The sequence below is a fragment of the Galendromus occidentalis genome, unplaced genomic scaffold (genome assembly GCF_000255335.2).
Source record: "Galendromus occidentalis unplaced genomic scaffold, Mocc_1.1 scf7180000077213, whole genome shotgun sequence".
In the NCBI taxonomy this organism is placed as follows: domain Eukaryota; kingdom Metazoa; phylum Arthropoda; class Arachnida; order Mesostigmata; family Phytoseiidae; genus Galendromus; species Galendromus occidentalis.
Genome location: NW_003805201.1, coordinates 475,602 through 495,654, shown reverse-complemented (window position 1 = coordinate 495,654; position 20,053 = coordinate 475,602). Strand labels below are relative to the sequence as shown.

The window sequence follows — 20,053 nt, the reverse complement described above, 5'->3', positions numbered from 1 at the left end:
TGGAACCTAGCGGAATAAAAAGAGACATTTCGAGCTGAAAGCCTGAAAACCCGAGTGCATGATTTAAAAACTCAAAACTCGGACAAGTCTCATCGATTCCGATCGAGTGGCTCCATATCGTCGAGAGCCATGAGATCACCCAGAAATCCGGGGGAGCGTGTAGAATTGCGCCTATGATATTGAGCAACGCTGCACATCATTTTGGCCTCCGACTCCAGCTTTTCGCCGAGGGTTGTGGTGCCGAGAAGAAATCAAGGAGCCGGAATCTATCGTATGGACCCTGAAAAGGAACAGCATTGATGAGGAATCTAGGAACCAAGGATCGCCCATAGTCCTGATCCCAGTAGCTTCGAGATTGAAGGCTTATACAGCGGGATTTGTGATTCGGAGAATAGACTCCACCGGGAGGCCCAGATGGCGCCACCGTGCCCATGAGCTTTCTCAGCGATCCCGGACCGCGCGGGTCGATCACGCGCAGTTCTCGCGGGAGATACTTCCTTCGTTGAGAGAAAGAAGATCACAGTGCGATACACTGTCGGATATTCTAAGTTCTTCAAGAGCACTGCGAACGAACATTCCCTGTGTCTGCGACTTGCTCCGTCAGTCTCTAGCAGGCTCGTCGATCGTTCCTGAGGCTGCGTCGCCGAGGGCTGCCGTGAAATGGGTCCTCTGGAAATCACTTAGCCTCGGAAATGTAACGTTACTCCTCTCTTCGCGCGGCAGAAGCAACTTGACTGAATTAATGCTCAGATGACAAAGGCTCCATCGATTCCGCTCCTCCGTTCGAAAATGAAGAGCTCCGAACTCGTGGGGATTCCCTTTCATTGACATTGCCGCTCGGCATTCCCTTTTCGAGACAGGGTCTTTGAGCGGTTGGATTCAATGCGGTCGAGGACGATCACTAAGCATCGATCTCCTATGGGAAGGAGAAAAGAGGTTCGAGAAATAAGGCAGCCGCCCGGGATCGGTGGACTCCCCATCAATGATCATGGGCATCATTGTATTCACCCTTCCGAAAACAGAGAAAATTTTTGGAAATTCCAGTCCTCAATCATTGTCTCCCGCCTCCCCGGAGGAACGTGATGATACAAATGCGTGCGCAAACTTCAGTGAGCGTATTCACGTACAATGATCACGACTTCCAGTCATGAAGGCGCTCAAGCCGGATTTCAGGTCCAGTGTTTGAAGTCCTTTCTCCAACATGGCGGCCGGCGGCCAATGAGAAGCGCTCCACGAGTCACGTGACCCGCCTGCTGTCCAATGGAAAGAATGAAGGTTTTGAACCGGAGACAGCAGCAGTTCTATCGCCAGTGGGGAGATCTACCACTCGCAACGAAAAGCAGGGGAACTCCGCGGGAAATTCGCGAATAATTCTTTCATAGCAGTGCCCGTAGAAGTAAACCATCATTAGCTCGGCCAGGCTATCATTGTTTCACGCCACGACACTAACGGTAAGTTGAGCAAAATTTCAGGTTTCGCGCGTAGAAGCTCTCCACTCGCCGACGACAAATTTTGCCGCCGATCGGCGCTCGACCGAACGGTTTTCAGTCGAAATCGCGTTCTCACCCTTATGACAACCTTTCAATTCGTCGCCGCGGAGGCTCACGTCGTCAGCGCTAGCGCTGACATGCGACCAGTGCTTCGGAGCTATCGACAAAAACCGATCTCGGCGCGATCCGGTAGAGCGACCGTGTCTGTAGTTCGGAGCCGACGGCAGTGAACCTTCTTGCGGAACCGATCCAATGCCGCAAGAACTGAGCTGCGCGGAAGACCGGCTCGCGGTCTGAGCTCTTGTGCGGGAACGAGCTCGGCGAGCGACTTTGCACGGATGTCAGCTGCGAATGACAACCGACAGGCGACCTACTGGTGAACCTGGAGAGGTTAGGGCTAAGGAAGGAGGCTCTCGAATTCAACTTCGTCCTAGGCTCGACCCGCAGCCATATCCAGGGGCGTGAAAAATCTTTCGGCTCGATCCGGCCAAGAACGTCGAAAGCTCCGTCTTCAATTTCGAGCGCCGAGTGAAGTAGCAGCTGAGAGCGATATAGCGCACGGGAATGATCGGGATGCTCTCTGCTCCTCAAAGAAGAAGATATCGAGGAACCGTTGTGATCGGAGCTGAGTGAGGGGGAGGAAACTTGTGAATTATCAAGAGAGGAAACTTTGTCAGTCGAATCTCGCTGCTGGACAGAGTTTTCTGGCACCGCGCAGTGTTTACATCAGGCGGTCGCGCTCGGCGCAGAACAACGTTCCTTTGAATGACGTTGTCGTGCCGCCCGGTGCAGTCGGAGGCCCAACCTCATCGACTTACTGCAGACTGAGAATCAACTTCTGCTGCTCGCTTATTCAGGACCACGTTCAACAGTTAGTTAGCAGGCCTGGCTATGAGACTTCTGCGGAGCGCTTATTCGAAAATTTCCGGTGGATACTCGCGATCTCAATTAGTCTAAGGCCGTCGATTAGGATCGACATGTTCGTCCCGGGCCTCCCGCACTTGAAAGAGACACTGCGATTCTAGTCGTGAAGATATCATCGGGAAGAAATCAGTGATTTTTCCTTGAATGGGGCGTATTCTCCCGTGGATCTCCGTCCGTGAATAATCACTGAAAACTCGTTCACCGATTCACGAGCGAGTGAGCGATGCTGCCACTGATTTCCGAGCTGGCGCAAACCTTGAAGCCGTTGGTGAATTATTTGGGATCCCCTATCGTTCCCTCAGCGACCTTCTGAAAGCCGGTTAACTCAGCTGTTCAGACCAGCTGTTTCATAAAAAGAAAAAAGTACCTCCTCCCATCTACCATCGCAACTGGCGGATTCTCTCTTTCCGTGATGAAGCCGGCCTTACGACGAGCTTCAAGCTCTGCCACAGCTGATTGTCGGGTTTAAGCTTCGTTCCGGAGAGGATGGCCACGATTTTTTTTCGCTTCAAGTCCGCTGCTCGACGAACGCGCGGCGTGTGGCTGCTTCGGTGGATCTCAGAATTCCGAGTCGGGCTTCAAATCTCAGAATTCTTCTTTCTCCTCGTCTTCACTTCACCTTTGGCATTCGGAATATCCGATGATGAGAACCATGAATTCGACCCCTCATGACTAAAGGTATGAGATCTAGGAAAATGACTCACGATCCCGTGGAAGTCGTTTCTGATGCGAGGGTTTCAGAAGACGAGGAAAATACTAGGTAGTAATGATCACGATCGAATCCAGCTCCCGGACCTGTCGCTCGCTCGTGTCTTCCCTCGAGAGGGGAATTTTCCGATGAGAATGCTCTTCAATTAGAACATCAATGTTCGGTCTTTGACAGAACCCGGTCGTAGACGGACCGAGAAGCTCGGTCATGAATTTGGTTTGAGATGGAGATACAGGGCGTGATGAAGCATTTTTTACCGACTCCGGAAAGCTCGGAAGTCTATGAGACAAGCGAATCATGAACTCGAATTGAGGGGATGTTTATATCGAGTGGGAGCGGACGTACTTGCCGGAGATTTACAACCGGGTCTTTTATTTTCTGGCGAGACTCTGCGCGAGGACTCGGGAGTCGGCCTTTGGGGAACCCCCGTCTCACCTCCAAGCCATTCTGGATTCCACTTCGTGGAATGCCTTACCGGGCTTCGTATCCGCCATCGAATTACGAAGACCGGAATTTCGGAGTGCCACGGAGTGGCATTCATGTCATCGCGAATCGCTCACGTTTCTCGAAGTGAATTCTACACGGGATCACGAGCGGGCTCAGAGCCAGAGGTTTGGCCAGAGTCTACGATGACGATAGCGCGGAAATGTTGAGTCGGTGCCGTTCTGCTCACTCGGTATTCCGAACACACTCACTGGCCGATCGACTGGCTGAGTGGAACGTCAAAACCGGTGACTCATCCCGCTGGAAAGAATCATGGATCTGTACGCCAGGCGATAAGGATGTTGAAACTGACGAATTAATGGCGTAAAGGATGGACCCCTTGTCTGGTGTTGGAACATCCCGATAGCGGACTCGTGACGCGCTGCTGTGCGAACACTACGGTCGGTCGAGCGGTCGGTGCGCCGACTAAGAACAGCCAGTCAGCCCGTCACTCTGCGATTCGTCGTCAAGTCCTGATCCGATCGGGATATCTCAGGGCGACAACCTCTTGTTTTCTGTTGTAGCAGCGGTGGCGAGGCAGAGCAACAGTGCCATTCTTTGTTTTGGATTTTGAATGGCATGCCTAATTTCGTCGACACCGTGTCCAGTCCTCCTTCGCCGTGGACTCGTTGTCGTTCACCCGATTCGACGAACATTTCGGAAGAACTCTGAGTCTGGAGCTCTCCGGAAGCGATATTTCGTCGAAGATCTCGGATTCTCCCGATTGTCTTTCGTACGCGAGAAATTCCGCTTTCTACCTGAGGGGCTTATTGTACGTATCGTCATTCTGGCCGAGTTCCCTCTGATCATTGAGAGACTCGGTCATTCATGTCTTCGCAAAACGAGTGTCTCGTTTTGCTTGACACTTGCCATTTGCCAGCAAGGCTTCGGCTCACGAGACGGGAACAGTTTTAGTGAAAGAGCTCGGAGAGACTTCGTGAGTTGGCGAGCAAACGAACGGGAGGATCGTGAGAGCGACCATATGTTGAACGAACGAAGAATAGAAGAAAAATCCTCCGCTTGTTCTCCGAACCCCAGGAGCTCGAGCCCTACGGGACCATTAGCCGATGTGCAGTCGATCGTACTCGAGATGGCCTACTCGTTTGCGGGCTGCAACAGAAAGAGTACAAGAGGTCGTGCCGACATCGGGGGTGGATGTTCGCCGTGCCGAATTCCGGGAGTCATCCAGAAGTTACAGTGCGAAATAAACGAAAAAAAAATACGGCTTCCGAAACTTTTGCGGATTCCTATTCGATCCGGTAGATGTCAGATGTACGGATGGAGAATAATAACACACACACACGTACAGGTTGTCGATGCCGTGTGTCCGCGTTCGTGTGTTTACAGTATTTCTTCTCTCGTTTAAAATTCGCTACAACTCGAACTGCCGAGGCTGATGGTGGTGTTGGTAGTCGTCGTCGTCGTCCGAAATTCACTGAATCGGTTCGGTTCCTCAGGCTCGAAGGTCGCTTGCCGGCGCCGTTGTGCTCAGCACTAAGGTGATCCTATCCACGAAGAACGCTCTGGTCGAACCCCGAAGGAGCCTCTTTCGAGGGTTGGCTGGCAGGCTGGCTGGCCGTGCGACGGACCGACCGGGAGGGAGGGGGAAGGTGGGGAGGTAGCTGACGAACTGCCGAGCGACCTACCTACCTAGCGGCCCTGTACCTGAGCGAGAGGAGGTGGTAGTGGTGGCTATGGCGGCGGCGGCGGTAATGGCGACGACTCTAGAAGCTTAGCGAAGGATGCTGGGTGGATGGGTCTGCTCCCTGGCTCAGCCAGTCAGTTAGGGGTTCGGGGTTTCATTCGTTAGCTGGTCGGTCGGTCGGTTGCTTCCTCCGTTCGTTCGCTCTCTCGTTCATTCGGTCGGTCGGTCGGTCGAGCGACGGTCAAGCAAGCAGCATGCCGTGAGTGAGCGAGCCAGCCAGTCAGTCCATCAAGCGGCGAGGGTGGTTGTCGCCGGCATGGTCCTGTCACTGAAACAGCAGCTTCGGGACGGACCCACTGACAGAACGACGAACGAACGAGTGAATTCGACCGTTCGATAATTCATACGCTCCCCATCCTATCTCTTTGAGCAGCTATCAGCACCGCTTATTGATACAGACTGTTGTGAATCGATACGAGTTAAGGCATTCCACTGTGATTCCACTCATTCGAATCCTTTCCCGCTCGGCGAATGGGGAAGACCGAACGATATTCGGATATTCAAGCAGGAGGTCCTCAAGCGACTTCCATCGACTGTTATTTCTCTCGCGTTTCCGAAGGAATGGGAATCATGTTGATTGAGGCGCGTCGCATGTTTCTCCATAAGGGGAGAAGATCCCCGATACTTTTGTACTCGACGATTCTCCCGGGCGATGTTTCCCGGGGGCACGGATTCCCGTCACGCAACCTGTCACGATGAGTAGTCACACGGAAATCCGAAGGACGAGCATTACATAATACCCGGTCCCCGATATCCCTGATCCCCGAAGACGGTATAAGCGCTGTGTGGACACAAAGGCGGACCATTCGCGTGTCTCGCAAAAGCTCGTAAACGTTTCTGGATCTTCCCCCATCGTCTGGTGGTAAACCCATGTGTTTTGAGAGGTCACAGGGGAGGGGTATAGGGAACAGGGCTTCTCAGTGAAGAATGGCAGAAACGGGAGAGTGCATAATTAGAGATTTGACTCAGTGCAATCCTAGCGGCTTCGGTGGTGGCAGTAGAAGAAGCAACGGGATTTGATGTTGGAGCGCCCTCTACGCCGGCTCGAATTGGTCGTCTGCCTCCTCCTTTTTTCCTCCTTGTTCTCTTTTTCGTGCTCGTCCCCCGTTGTCCTCCTCCTCCTCCTCAACACCGGGTGGGGTGTTGGTCCGCTTTGCACTCTAATATGTCTGAATGTGAGTCAGGGATGGGAGAGGAGGTCGTGGAGATAGGGTACGAGAGAGGACCAGACAGGAAGGGGGACCAGGATGAATGAATGAGAGAGAGAGCAGGATAAATGGATGAGAGAAGGTGAGGGAACCGGCCTGTTCGGTGGGGTCGACTGCTGTAACTGAATCCTCCCGACTGAATTCTGAAAGCGAATCCTTATTGAGTGACCATCGGTCGCCGACTAGAATTCCCAGCTGTCATCCGCCCTTTCACCTGCAGTCCCGACATTTCCGTTGTTTCGCCGGTATCGCATTCTCCGTCCTTCTTCACATTCTCGCGATTCTCTCCTTTTCCCCATTCCTGCTGCCGTCGACCTCCTCCTCATATTTTATCCCCACCGTCATCATCTTCCTCACAAACTCGGTGGTTGGCTGCAGCAGTCATCTGCGGCAACATCGGCGGCCGCCGATTGGTAATTCCTGTTGTTGTTGTCGTTGCTGTTGATCGTCAGCTGGTTGTTCTCTCGCCCGTTTCCATCTCCGCATTCGGGAGATCACCATCATCAGCAGAACGTGCTGCCAAACGGCGCACAACACGGTGTCTCGTTCTCTCTCTCTCGCTCTTTTTCTTCATTTTTCGTAGTTCCGCTCACTCAAATAAGGAGAAAGAAAGTGCTGATGGACAGACCGACGTAAATACCGGCCACCGAAATCGTTCAAGTTAGGCTTCTGCGCGCGTGTTCATCCTCTGTCGACCCACCCGTGTGAGACTTTACCAAACTGCGACCGAAAACCCCGGTCCCGGTTTGTTGTTCCGTTTCTGACATTCCGAAGCCTTGTCAGGCGACAACCTGATGCTCTTCATGTGTCTACCTATTCTCCGAGCTGAGCCCTCACTGACGACAGTGTCATCACTCGCAAAATGTGAATAGTGCACAAATTATTCAGGACTACTATCGAAGCGTGATTCACGCCGACGTTCCCACGAGTTTTCGCCAGTAAGTGTCGCTCTCACCACACTCGTATCTCCTCAGCCTTATCATACCTCTCATGGATGATTAGATGCCTCTCGAAGTAGCCAGCTTCAATTTTCGTCAGTGAGGGCAGTAGACAATGGCTCCTAAAGAGGCAACGAACGAAGCCGTGTGAGCGCGTTAAAAAAAATACAGTTCCAAAAACAGCGCTCCGCGGTCAATTCGCCGTCTAACCGAAACAGGAGGCTCACACTGCCTGCTCTCAGACGGAATCGTCGAGATCGGTTTGGTGATCGATTTGTGTACCTCAAAAACTTGGTTTCGGACCTAGACAAGCATCATAAGCTTGCGCGAGACTTCATCCACGGAACAATGCGGACGATTGAGCACGACAAGAATTATCGGAGATCTCGGATCCATAGAGCGCTCGTCTATCCGGCACTGAGTGGAGATTATCGGGCTCACACCGTACACATACACATACATATATGAGACTGCGCGCAGGCTTTTCACCGCTAACTGATGCGAAGTGTATCACAGGATACTCGAGTCGAAGAAAGCGGCTCTGCTGCGTTATAATTCTAGGTCGAAGCAGACGGAAGTTCTGTCTCTATCACCGAATTCCTCCGGATCATCAGCACTGGCGGGCTGAGGGTGGAGAAGGAATTTATTCAACTTCGATGAATCTTCTCGCCCCGGTGAAAATTTGAGGAGCGGCAGAGAGAATTTAATCCATTCCCGGTGTCACTTTCTGCAGAAGGTTCCCTGAAAGTGGTCGGATAAGATCGATGGAGACGACCGTGGGATATCGGAATCTTCGGTTCCCAGCATTTTACGTCAGGCGTTGCGAGAATCTCCACCTTGACAGAGAGTCGAATGAACTTTCACGGCCATATGATTTCGCCGCGGCGTGCTGTTTTGGCGATCGGTGCCGCGATCGATCGAATCTAACAGAAAATGAGCTTGTCACTCCTAAACTATCGATTTCGCTGCTCTGATTGCTATTTTGAACTTTGGTCGAGATCGGTTTCTCCCGGCCTGACTCGACTCTCAGCTGAAAGCTCCTTGTAGCTTGAGAAACGATCTCTTGACACGAACTGAGACGCGATAACGACTCCTCAGATCTTCGTGAAAGTTGAAATCAGTTGCCAGGCTCGAAATTCTCGGATGATGGGGGAACATCCTCATACTAGGCTGCCGATTGATATCTGAGAATTTTCTCCGGTCAGACGAGGAAAGACCGCCGCGGACACCTTGTTCTTTGAGCCCGATTCGGCTTAAGCTTGATGACGATTTGATAACTTCACTTAACGAATGAAGCTCCGATAAGATTCGACCGGGTTCCTGTGGGAACGACTATCACCGGGACCGCCGCGGATGCAGGACCGAAAAATCTTCTGTCCGCTGTCGGTAGATACTATTTATTTCTTGATAATTGACGCCCGGTGAACGAAGTATTTAATCACATAACGACAGCTATCGCCAGCCGCAGTTGTAACACTTGTGAAGGTGTACAGAAACTTTTGCTCTCCGTATTTTCTTCGCTCGCTGTCGCTTTCGCGCCGTCGTCTCTCGCCAGGAAAAACTAAAAATCTTTCGCTTTCTCTACGGCCCGTTGCCTCGACTTCGCGTGAGACTCCTGACAGCAGCCGAAGCAGCCCAACCGTTGTTGAGCAGAAGCCCCACACAACATAGATCGTCGTCTACAGAAAATGGATGCGGCCCCACTTCTGTCTGGTGGGACGGCATCTTCTGGTTGACTGAAACGCCCGTCTTTACCCGCTTGACCAGCGAGCCAAGCGAAGACATGCTTGCCCTGATAGAAGAACCCCGTGATTCGGTATTGGCTCGTCGTCGGTCTGAGCGGCTGGCCTAACTAACAAAAGTAACTTCTATCCGATGACGGACAATCGAGAGCGGTCGGGAGGTGACCCAAGAGTAGAACAACTCGGCAGAGATGGCAAAGAGGGCAAACCGGGAGGGCCAAAGGGCAACGGCAGAAGAAGACGGAGAACCGAAAAAATGAAAGAGTGATCCCTCGCCGCCGTCGTCGTCGTCGGGAGAAGTCCGCCAGAAAGCCGAAATCAGAAAAGAACAATGCAAGAAGAGAAATTTCACAGAAACTGGACACAGAGGGATGGGGCGAATGAACTGTCCAAGGACAGCCGATCGCAGACCATTGCTGACTGAGAGCCAGAAAAAAACCTCTTGCGATCATTGCGCTAACGCGTTCTTATCGCAGTCACTCTCGTTCATTCAACGTTCGGGTTCGCTACTTCGGCATTTAGACTAGACTTCCAGGAAGTCGAGCTTGCCCTGATTTGAGGGTTCTTCTGAGCAGCCGTACGCCCCTGGTTCCTACGTAGACGAGATCTACGTAAGTTCTTCCGCGTGTCAGCAGTTCGTGCTTCTCAAAAAGACAGATTCGACGCTGCCGCCCTCCGTGGCGGCGGCGACTTCGATGAAACATTCCAGCAGAAGTTTCAAACCACTTCTCTATGCTTTGGACACCTTTGTACACATAAAATAACGCTTGATGAGTGGAATGTTAACTGAGGACGGCGACGGAATGTTGCCAGCCACAGCGACGGCAACAGCGCTACACGTGGGATACTCCGATCCGCATAGATACGTTTCATTGCGGTTTGTCCTGTGATGGCTCATCAAATGGGTGGATGCAACTAGTTAAGGAATGCCGTCGCGCCAAATTCCGTGTTGCCATAATTTCGGTTTTTGGAGTGCGTTGTCGCATTGGTGTCATCCATCCACACGTACAAGTCGCTACGAGGAGACGTTTACTCCTATCGAACGTCTATCGATTTTTTGAAGCCTAAACCCTCATATCGATCAGGGCGCGATCCGTTTCGGCTTCTCGGCCGTCTGAACCGCCATCTGGATTGAATTCAGAAAAACCGCGAGCGGGCTCTCGAATTAGGAAGTCATCTGCACAGTGAAACCCCTGCGGTTCGCCACGCTCGGCTATCTCTCAAGTTCTCATTTGCAGCAGTTGTCGAGATTCCAGAGATTAGTGCGAGAAGCCGTTGATTTCCTGTCGGAGCTCGCAGCATGGGTTCTCATTTCATTCTGTAGAATCTCGTGGATTCCGGACACGTGCTCGTCGCTGTCCTCCTCCCTGCTCCCCTCTTTTGTTTGTTCTGGGGAGTCATCGGCCTCTAGTGGGCCCTCTGGCGCTTGCAGCGGCGGCCGATCCGAGTTACCAAGCTGTCTAGCTAGCTGGCTGGCTAGCTAGCAACCAACCAACCGCCGACCAACCAACGGAGAGAGGTTGAATGACGCAAACGACATGCAATTTACGTCGTTCTGTGCGGAGACTTCCATTGTTGCGATAAAAGAGGCAATGTAGAGCCTTCTGATGGACACACAGAAGTGCTCAACTGTTCACGACCGATCTGGCTTGCTGTAACGAGTGGTGTGCGTCGGAGCGAAAGACCTAGCGGATGACCGTGACTTTGACAATGAACTCTTGTCGGTGGACGACACTTTTCAAATTTGGCGCCAGCTGTGTCTCGTCTCGAGCACGGCGATCGCTTAGATAATTCCGACTTCTATTTAATGATTATGCCGTACGTATTCTAGCAAGCGAGATAGCCGACCGATGGACAGATAGATCGATCGATCATTTCGAATACACGTGATCCTATCCTAGGACGATGATGATCCGGGATTCGAATTCGAATCGACGGTCTCTCGGGCGCGTCGCGTACTCCATCACAGAATGAGAGGCTTGTACTCTCAGGCGCTATTCATGTCCGTCCGGGTCTAGACTGAAAGTTTCGCGCAGAGATTCCTGCCGAATCCGTGCCGCGATCGTGCCCTGGGAATCGCGACGTCGACGGTCAATGCTAAACATGCTGACCGCTCGGTCGGTCCTTGTTCCGGAAAACGTAAATGCCTCCGTCGGATTCTAGGGAGGAGATTGACCAACGTGATGTTCGTCCATATGAAAAGAAAGCGATCGGCGGCTGAAAATCGATCGAGCTAGCGGGAGAGGAGAAAATTCGAGACGAGTTTGATGGCTCGAAGTTTGCCCGCGATTCTGCACGATTCAGATGTACACTCTTCGATCCTATCCTCTTTCTGAAGGTCTGCTCAACAATGGATTTTCCGCGAACGATGAGTTCGTATGGATTCTGAGAGCCACAAGACCCCTTCTCGTCGCACCCCACCCCACCCGCTTCACCGCGGTTAGACACACATCAGGCCGTCATCTGAACACGAGCCGGGTGCCGAACGAAATCAGCCCTCGAGCCGGCGAACCACCCTCTGAATCTTCAGAATTGGTGAGGAGCTGCTCTGCAGTTAATACCTACTACGGTTGCGGGTCCATGTATTTTGGAGCATGTTCGCCCCGTTTCGCCGATGAGACCACTCTTCGTTTTTTCGACATCTAATCGTAGTGAACTCCGCGTGAGAAGTTCGACCGCGGACATTTTTTTTTGAATGCGAGTAAACGGGACTCGGGTTGCATGCTCTTGATAATTGGAAGTTCGAACGACCCCCGCGGGAGCATCCCCGGAAAGACGGCGCATTCCAAGTTTGTGCTAATGGCAAAGTGATTTCGCAGCCTACTCAGGGAATCGGAGTGCAGAGAGACGAGAGCGAGTGTGAGAGAGAACGGCGGCGCCCATAGATGAGACGGTCGATCCAGAACCGACGAATTTAAGCAAAGCTAATCCTCGAGGATCGAGAGTGCGTGTGTTTCGAACTTGAAAATCTCAAACCGTTCACTGTTCCGGCTGTCGTGCTTCTTCTTATCTGAGATCTGGACCGCGCAACGCTCCGTACCCGTTGATTCGAACATCGACCGCAATTTCCAGTGAGTTGTTCAGCCGGTACTCGAGACGTTGCTGCTGGTTATTTTCCACTGTGAGTGCGAGATCTTTCTTCTAGATTTCTTTGCGCGAAAAATGTGAATCGGAGGTTTTGCACACTGTTCCCGTGGTAGAGGAACTCACCGGCCGAGCTCAGAGAGCGTGTTCTCTGTGGGAGTAAGCCAACGGATATCCATCATTCAGGAGATAGAATCCGCGAGAGGATTTTCGGATAGAATCCAGATCCTCTGTCCCTCATTCGTGAGGACAAAGGGAGATAGAGCGATCGACCGACCGAGAAAGTCGGGATTCGATTTGTCAGACTCGGAGTGAGCGCGCGCTGTATCGAGCTCCAGCGAAGTCCGTTATCCGCCCAACTTAACGGTTCGTCTCGCCTTGCATCGACTACCGGTCTGATTGGGATTCAGAAGACCCTAGCCATGATCAGTCGGATTTCCTGAAGCAACTCCCTGCGTAAGGGGATCCGTATAACTGGAAAAAAGCGTGGCAGTCCGATCCTGGTGTCATACGACAGCGAACTTGGAGTTGCACCTCGCGCGAGATTCATCGCCGGGAAATTTTGGAGTTTCTCAATTTCTCCTGTTATCGGATTATTCAATTATTGTCTTTCTGAAAGCCATACACTCATCCACGCCGGCGCCGCTTCCAGCGAGAGCGATAGTTCCTATTCTTGCTTTCATGATGATCGTGCAGGGGCTCAGAAACCGGAGTGCCGCCATGTAGGCCTGGGGGAACCGGAAGCGCAGGGTTTTCGAATCCGCCTTCCTTCCTTGAAACCACGCACAGAGATCTGAAGAGATTGAGTCATCTACTCTCCGCGCTTAATATCTATAGGATTCTTGACCAATGAGCTTTATCTAATCCTTGTCATTTGTCTTTCACAGGAACTCAGCTTCGACTGGAGGAGCTAGGAGCTAGTGATCACTGGCTCCTTCTGCCATTTTTATGCACAAATATTGATGATGGATCTCTACTACCCATGCCTTCTGCCCGATATGATCGAGAGCGATCTGCAAACCGATCTGGGCTGTGGAGTGGAGCTTGGATCGTCTAATCTTCCTCCACTCGAAGGCATGGGAGCTTTGGACACGCTCGACCCAGCGTGGCTCACCGATTCACAAGGACCTCTTCACAATGATCTCGACAGTTTGGACGTGGGCCTGATGGTCAACCCTCAAACTGGACTGCCGTCCCTGAGTGAGTATTTGTTGTGGTTGTTCACAAATAGCATTTTTGCTCCGCTCCTGATACTGCGGCGATAAGTATCTGACAGTGCCCGCTTGCTTGCGTGCCTGCGGGCGAGCGGGCGGGAGGCTGGAGCAGCCGAATGCTTGTCCTTCAAGAATCGATTTGACTTGTTGGCAGCCTGTAGCAGGCCGTGTGAACGGTTTCCTTCCTGTTAGAGAAGCGTGGACGGAAAGCCTCATCCTCTCAATCCCCACATATACATATGTGTCGCTGTACAATTTTCGAAAATGGTCCTTCTAGAGACTCGATCGAGACAGCATCAGGTCCGAACTTGACCGAAAGCAATAATTTTCTGACCGGATTCAGTTGATAATGGTCTCTTGATAAATTCTTCAGGGTTTTTTTTCCGAGCGGCGCTTTCCATGTCTCCTATTGTGCCCTGAATCAGAAGAATATCTTGTTTCGCCGACAAGATCCCATTTTTCTCTTTGTTTCGGGGATGTTTTTTGATAAATGCATCCCTTTTTCAGAGAAACATTTTGCTGAATTGTCAGTTTGTGGGTGTCTGTCGTTGCTACATAACTTTGGTGGATCTGCCTGTTGGGGCCTCGTTGTCTTTCCGGCTGGGCTGGCTGGCCGATCGGTCCGTCGGTCGTCCATCCATCCGACTCATTGGTGTTGGCTCGAATCTATCTACCAGTAGTCGAATCGACGCTGTTACCCTTAGCTGTTTCAGAAATGTTTGCGGCTCGATTGACGCACTGTGGGCTGTGCTGGTAAGCGCAGTCGGTAGGTACTGTCGTTAGCAAGCCTGGCAGGCGAATAGACAGACAGGTTGGCAAGCAGAGCAACGGACGGATTGGTGAAAAGCTATGATTGCTTCGGCAGAAAGGCCTCAGAATACGTGGGACGTCAGCTACCGTCTCGTCCCGACGCTCGCTCGAGAATTTCTCAGCTTTCGGTGTTTCTGCGTATTCCTTTCTTTTCCCTCCCGAAGATATTCGAGAGTTTTCCGGGTTCATAGTTCGAGTTGAGGCAGATGGTGGAGGCGCGTTCACGGCCGCTCCGTTGTTTACATTGGCGACTGGTGTTGCTTGAACGACGATCCGAATCCACGGAGTCTGCGATCGGTCGTAGTGCTTTCGAAATTCTATCCGGTGATATCTAGTTGGAGATCGTGAATACGAGTCTGATAGATAAGGGCCGTCAAATGGAACTCGTAGAGTTCGTCTGAACGGAGACGGGGGAATTTCATTGCTAATTAGGGGATGTTGCGGCGATCATGATGGGTAGGGTATTCGAGAAAACCCGCGGAAAGGCTGAATGAAAATTATTGCAATTATCTGCGCGAATCCACACATTATCGAGAGTATCTTGCCTTCAATTACAGCGTTCTCGGCATCACTGGCAGCAGCAGCGAGCAATAGCGTTTCGGAAGCGCCCAACTCACTGAGCAACAGTATTTCAAGTGATGTCATACACTCGACAAAGAAGAGTGTCGGGAGTTTTAACCTGCTTGCCGGTACATCAACCACGCACAATTCGTCCCAATCCTCGCTGTCGATTGGTGAGTATCGTATTCAGGAAGCCTTCGTGTATATGAGTGCGACGTTTTTCACTTGGAAACATCTGTCCCCGCTCCGGTCGCATTGAGTTTCCGTTGCCAGGAGGCAGATGGTCACCGAGAACTTCATCGCCGATTTTCTGTGCTGCTGTTGGAAGAAACAAAAAAAATATATATGAATCGGCGTTCTGTCGCCGCCGTTTATGCCGCCGTACGGCCTCGGCCACGAACGCATTTTTCTGCGATCAAGAACACAGATTCGATCATTTAATGGCCCGGATTCTCGATACCGACCTCATGCGGAATTTCTTCACAAATTTTCAGGAAACTCGGCATCGGCAGCCACTCCAATCGTGGCAACCACGGCATTAGGAGGTTTGATCCACAATCAGGGTACTATAGCACCTCAACCGCTCACTGCATCGAACGTGCAAGCTCTCCTCGGACAATCTAATTCTGTGAGTTCCGTTTTTCGCCGTCTACCCCTGGATGGGATGCCGAAAGGATTCCGTATGCCGGATTTATCAGCTTCATCTACACCGTTGAACAAAGACATGTCCCGTGACAATTATTTCATCAACCGAAGCAGAAAACCTTCTGACCAAGTCGGTGAGCGATGCGCTAACGCGGGTTCCACGTGTTTCCAGACGGGTCAACACTCGCAGCCGGCGGCCAAAAAATCGAGACTGAATGATCATCCCGACCACGAGTCTTCCTCTGCACCCGAGCCGGCAGCCACGAGCACCGACGGAGTCAAATCAGCATTTCCCAAACCGGCGTATTCGTATTCATGTCTCATCGCGATGGCCCTGAAAAACTCCAAGACTGGATCTCTGCCAGTCAACGAAATCTATAACTTCATGATGTAAGTTGGCTTCCGCGTTCCTTCCTCGATCCCGTGACATTCGGATAATCCGCGCATCCGCGCTGATTCTGGTCACAGCCGACTCGGGTCTGGAAGTTGAGATTTTCAATTCAAAGGCCTCGGCTCTCAAGGGCTTCGCTTGATAGCTCCCCGTGCTGACTGAGGCTTCAAAGTTTTCCACCCCGATCGCGGTTTTGGCGAATATAGTGCTCGGTTATGCTGATGTGGGAGGTCTCTCTCCGGCCACTGCTACCCAGAAGACCAGGTTCAAGGCCAGTCATCGCTGCTGCGACGGCAGCGGCCGCCGTCGCCGGCAGCAAAGGGTTGAGCGACGAGACTTGGAAAGGGTTTTGATGGGGAGAAAGGGAGAGAGCACCACGAGAACACGAGGTACTACCACGGCAGGCTGATTCCGATGGAAGTTTCCGAGCAATTCAAGGACATGGGATTCTCGCAGAAATCGTGGCGCGGACTCGGTCTCCGCCTTCCTCTCACCTAGTTCCCATCGGTCTTGGATTCGCGCGAAGGCGAATGAACAGAATTCTCGTCGTTTTCCATATGAAGGGGGCGAGTCGGCGGCTTTCCCCTCCGCTGTAATGTTCATTTATCACGAGCTCTGGGCTGCATTCGATAGAATTCGGAGTCGCGCGGCAGGTTCGCGTATGGCGCAATATTGAATGATTCTCTAATCTTCCGTGAAAAGTCCGGCTGGAAGGCCCCCGAGGAACCTGAAGTACCCTGAGCCATCCCAGAAATTCTCTGAGATTTCTTCATTCAGTGATATTTTATTCCGCGATTCCCCTCACCAGAAACCACGGGCTCATTCGTGCGCGAGGATTAAGCCTCTTACGCGCAGAACGATCATGGATATATACAGATTTGGGTGGTTTCGCTCCGCTCATACTCATTCATAATTATTGATTCTTCCTGGGTCTCGAAGGTCCCGAACATCCCCGTCAGGCCAGACTGATATGTAACGTTCCGTTTGATCTCCCACAGCGAAAACTTCCCGTACTTCAAGACCGCTCCAAACGGGTGGAAGAACAGCGTCCGCCACAATCTCTCTTTGAACAAATGTTTCGAAAAGATCGAAAAACCCACCACCGGTCCCAACGGGTCTCAGCGGAAAGGCTGTCTCTGGGCGATGAATCCCTCGAAAGTGGGCAAGATGGATGAAGAAGTGCAGAAATGGTCGAAAAAAGACCCAGCCAATATCCGCCGAAGTATGGCTCAGCCCGATCGACTTGAACTGCTCGAGAAAGGCTTTTTGAAAGATCTCTACACCGAACTCGACGGAGCCGAAGACGAGGAAGAGGAAGAAGTGGAAGATACGGTCTCTTCGGTCGAAGAAGACATCGAGGCGATGTTGCCGGACACTCCGCCGACGTCTCAGGACGAAAACGCCGTCAAGGTCAAAGTGATGGATAGTGCTTTAGATAAGGTGAGCTTTCAAATCTACAATTAGTCGGAATCGGCAAGGCCACCCGATCCGACTTCCGAACACGACAGAAACGACCCGAAAGCTCTTTTTTATGCATTAACTGCTCCGTGGACAATGAACTGGCGCAAGCCGCCGACCAGCAACAACGTATCGTAACAACATCGTATACACACAACGAAGTGTCATTCACTTGGGGCCCGCGACCATTGTGAGGGGGGCATGATGTGGGGAAAAAGTTGAAGAGGCCTTCCTGAGCTCAGAGGAAGGGAGGTGGTTGATCTTTCGAACGAGCGAGAAGGAGACGATGGGAAAGATGAGGGTACTAGAATGAGAGAAGAAAGCTGAGCTAGTTGAGCGGCGGCGGTTCTGAGATTTGTCACTGTGTGCTCGAGTTACGTAGATCTTTGAGGAGCAGGATCGGAAACTGGACACCGGCTCAGGACCCTGTTGATGATGACGTCAGCTACAGCCGAACGGCTGCTTTGTTTTTTTCTGTTTTTGATATTTTGCTGCTTTTGTGATCAGTTTCTTTATATGGAAGTTTTCTCAGTCAGCTTTCGTATATCGAGTTAATGTGGTCTCATAGTTAACGGAAAGGAAAAAGATAAGGGAAAGTGAAAAGGAAGGATCTCCGGGATCCGCGACGAAAGGTTTCGAAACTCGCTTATTGACGGGCAGATCAAAATTGTGGAATCGAGACTTCGCCAAAGTCCTTCTTCTCTCCCGCTCGATCGCGGGAGGGGGAGCTGAACTCTAATAAGCGACTGCCATATCGAGCAAGGGCCGAACGTTCCGCCAACGGGTAACACCTGTGGTCTATCGCGCGTTCTCACCGAGCGTTCGGTCCCGAGAACAGTGAACACAAGGCTTGGCGGTTTTGGTACGTTGTATTTTGGGGGAACCTAGGTATCATACGATGTCTCACCGTACGCGGAGCGTAATGCGAACAGGTATTCAGGAAGAGTTTTCGACTCAAGACCTGGAAGCGATAAACTCTGAAGTTGTATCTCAAACATTTTTTCATCTCTGACAATCTCATTCGGGGAGGCCCAGTGGGTATTTTTAGGTTCTAATAAGCGAGCCAGACTCGTCAATCAGCGAATTTCCAGTAGAGCCTGTACACGGCACATGTACACAAGTGAAAATAGGCGAGCGTATTCATGCGCTCTGATACCAGAACGACGAATGTCCGAGCAGCAACATTCGGTGATCTCAATCCCGTAGTATCACCGGAATCCAGACCGATGGCTCTGTGAGCTCTGCGAGGCTGGCCCACAGGAGAGTGAGCGCTAACTACTGCGACTACAACCTACTACGATTATTATTATCATCATCATTATGACCATTACCATGATCCGCTACGACAATTAGTGCCACCACTGAAACGAGTCCCTAGCTTCCACCCATCCTCCTCCGCCGGCGGCGGCTACTTCCAAGTATCCCGTTCCCTTCGCTGTTCCACCGGGAACTACTGCTGGAGCAAGCTCTACTACCTTAATCCCGTTGGGACGAGTTTCTTCGCTGGAAGGGAGGGTGGACAAAAACATGATTGGCGCGCATCGAGGACGTGACACTCAGAAGTGAACTCAATTGTTGTTTTGTTAATATATTCTCCCTGTTTGAGTTCATTTTCTTTCGTTGAGCGGACGTACGTACGGCCAGTCACAATATTTGTTAAATATACTTTTGTGAATTAGTGAAATGCAAACAGACGGACAAATCGCGCTTGCACACGCGTCTATGGCCGCCTTGATATGCCGATATCGCTGCTGCTGTAGCTTCGGTGGCTTCCGAGCCGTGATCTGAACAAACGTTTTTCCCCGGCAAGTCTTCCTAAGACGCTCGGAATCTCCATCGATTCCACCATTGGGAGGCTGCAGGGGATCTTTTCCCGGGTATTCGTATCTCAGCATCCGACCCAGAGTAATCCTAATGGAGAAAAAAACGACTTTTTACAAGCTGTAGCTTGCTGCTTGACTCGAAGACACAGTGACAAACCTCTGTCTTCGTCGACTTGGTCCTATGTATTTACTAGTGTTACTAGTACTATGTACTGGTGTAGCGTTTCTTTGCGACAAAAGAAATGAGCATAATATGAAAAATATCAACAACCCCCACGAAACAAAGATGAACCTGAAACGAGGAGAATAAAGGAACCTGATAACGACGACGGAGAAGATCATGATGATGATAATGATGACGGGACTAAGGAAAACATAAGACGACGATGCAAACAGGACTGATAGATACAACAAAGACCAGAACGGGGAGACAAACAATATACTAAGCCGAATGTATGCAGGCAAGTATGAGTGCATGGTGTTGAGGAGAATGGAAAAGATGTGGCTGAATATTTTTTATACTGTAAAGTGAAAATCATCCTACGCTAGCTGCTGCAGTGAAACAGCACCACCTTCACCACGAAAACAGCGACAAACATGAGCCCATGCATGAATAAGGAAGCGAAAGCATGAGAACATCCTTCAACCAAGCATCTACCGAACATTCTGTACCAAGACACACATTCACTGCGGCGCGAACCTTCCCATAGTGTCGAATAAATGACTTGTGTATAGACTATTCAGAATAGCTCTCGTTTTCATTTTCTGCCGCAGGCCTGACAAGGTCGGGGACGTCGAAAGTCGAAATATACACCAAAATCGATAGAACTCAGTCCGACGCTTCTCTGAACACCCTCATGATCAATTG

The 20,053-nt window shown here is 51.2% G+C and overlaps 1 protein-coding gene across 1 annotated transcript; it reads left to right on the top strand.

The window, feature by feature from the left end:
• The first annotated feature begins 1,292 nt into the window (after nt 1-1,292).
• On the top strand, nt 1,293-18,542 carry LOC100897245 (forkhead box protein N4). Its single transcript, XM_003741887.2, has 6 exons — nt 1,293-1,451; nt 13,171-13,483; nt 14,865-15,041; nt 15,363-15,496; nt 15,686-15,903; nt 16,903-18,542. Exons 2-6 carry the CDS (start codon nt 13,246-13,248, stop codon nt 17,366-17,368), a joined length of 1,233 nt encoding a protein of 410 aa, XP_003741935.1. The 5' UTR covers nt 1,293-1,451; nt 13,171-13,245; the 3' UTR covers nt 17,369-18,542.
• Nucleotides 18,543-20,053: the final 1,511 nt, after the last annotated feature.

Excerpts from the sequence above, each read along its gene's own strand:
- LOC100897245 (XM_003741887.2), top strand. The coding sequence starts at position 13,246 with ATGATGGATCTCTACTACCCATGCCTTCTGCCCGATATGATCGAGAGC. Across the intron at positions 13,484-14,864 it reads AACTGGACTGCCGTCCCTGA|CGTTCTCGGCATCACTGGCA; the intron begins GTGAGTATTTGT and ends CTTCAATTACAG. Across the intron at positions 15,904-16,902 it reads GAAATCTATAACTTCATGAT|CGAAAACTTCCCGTACTTCA; the intron begins GTAAGTTGGCTT and ends GATCTCCCACAG.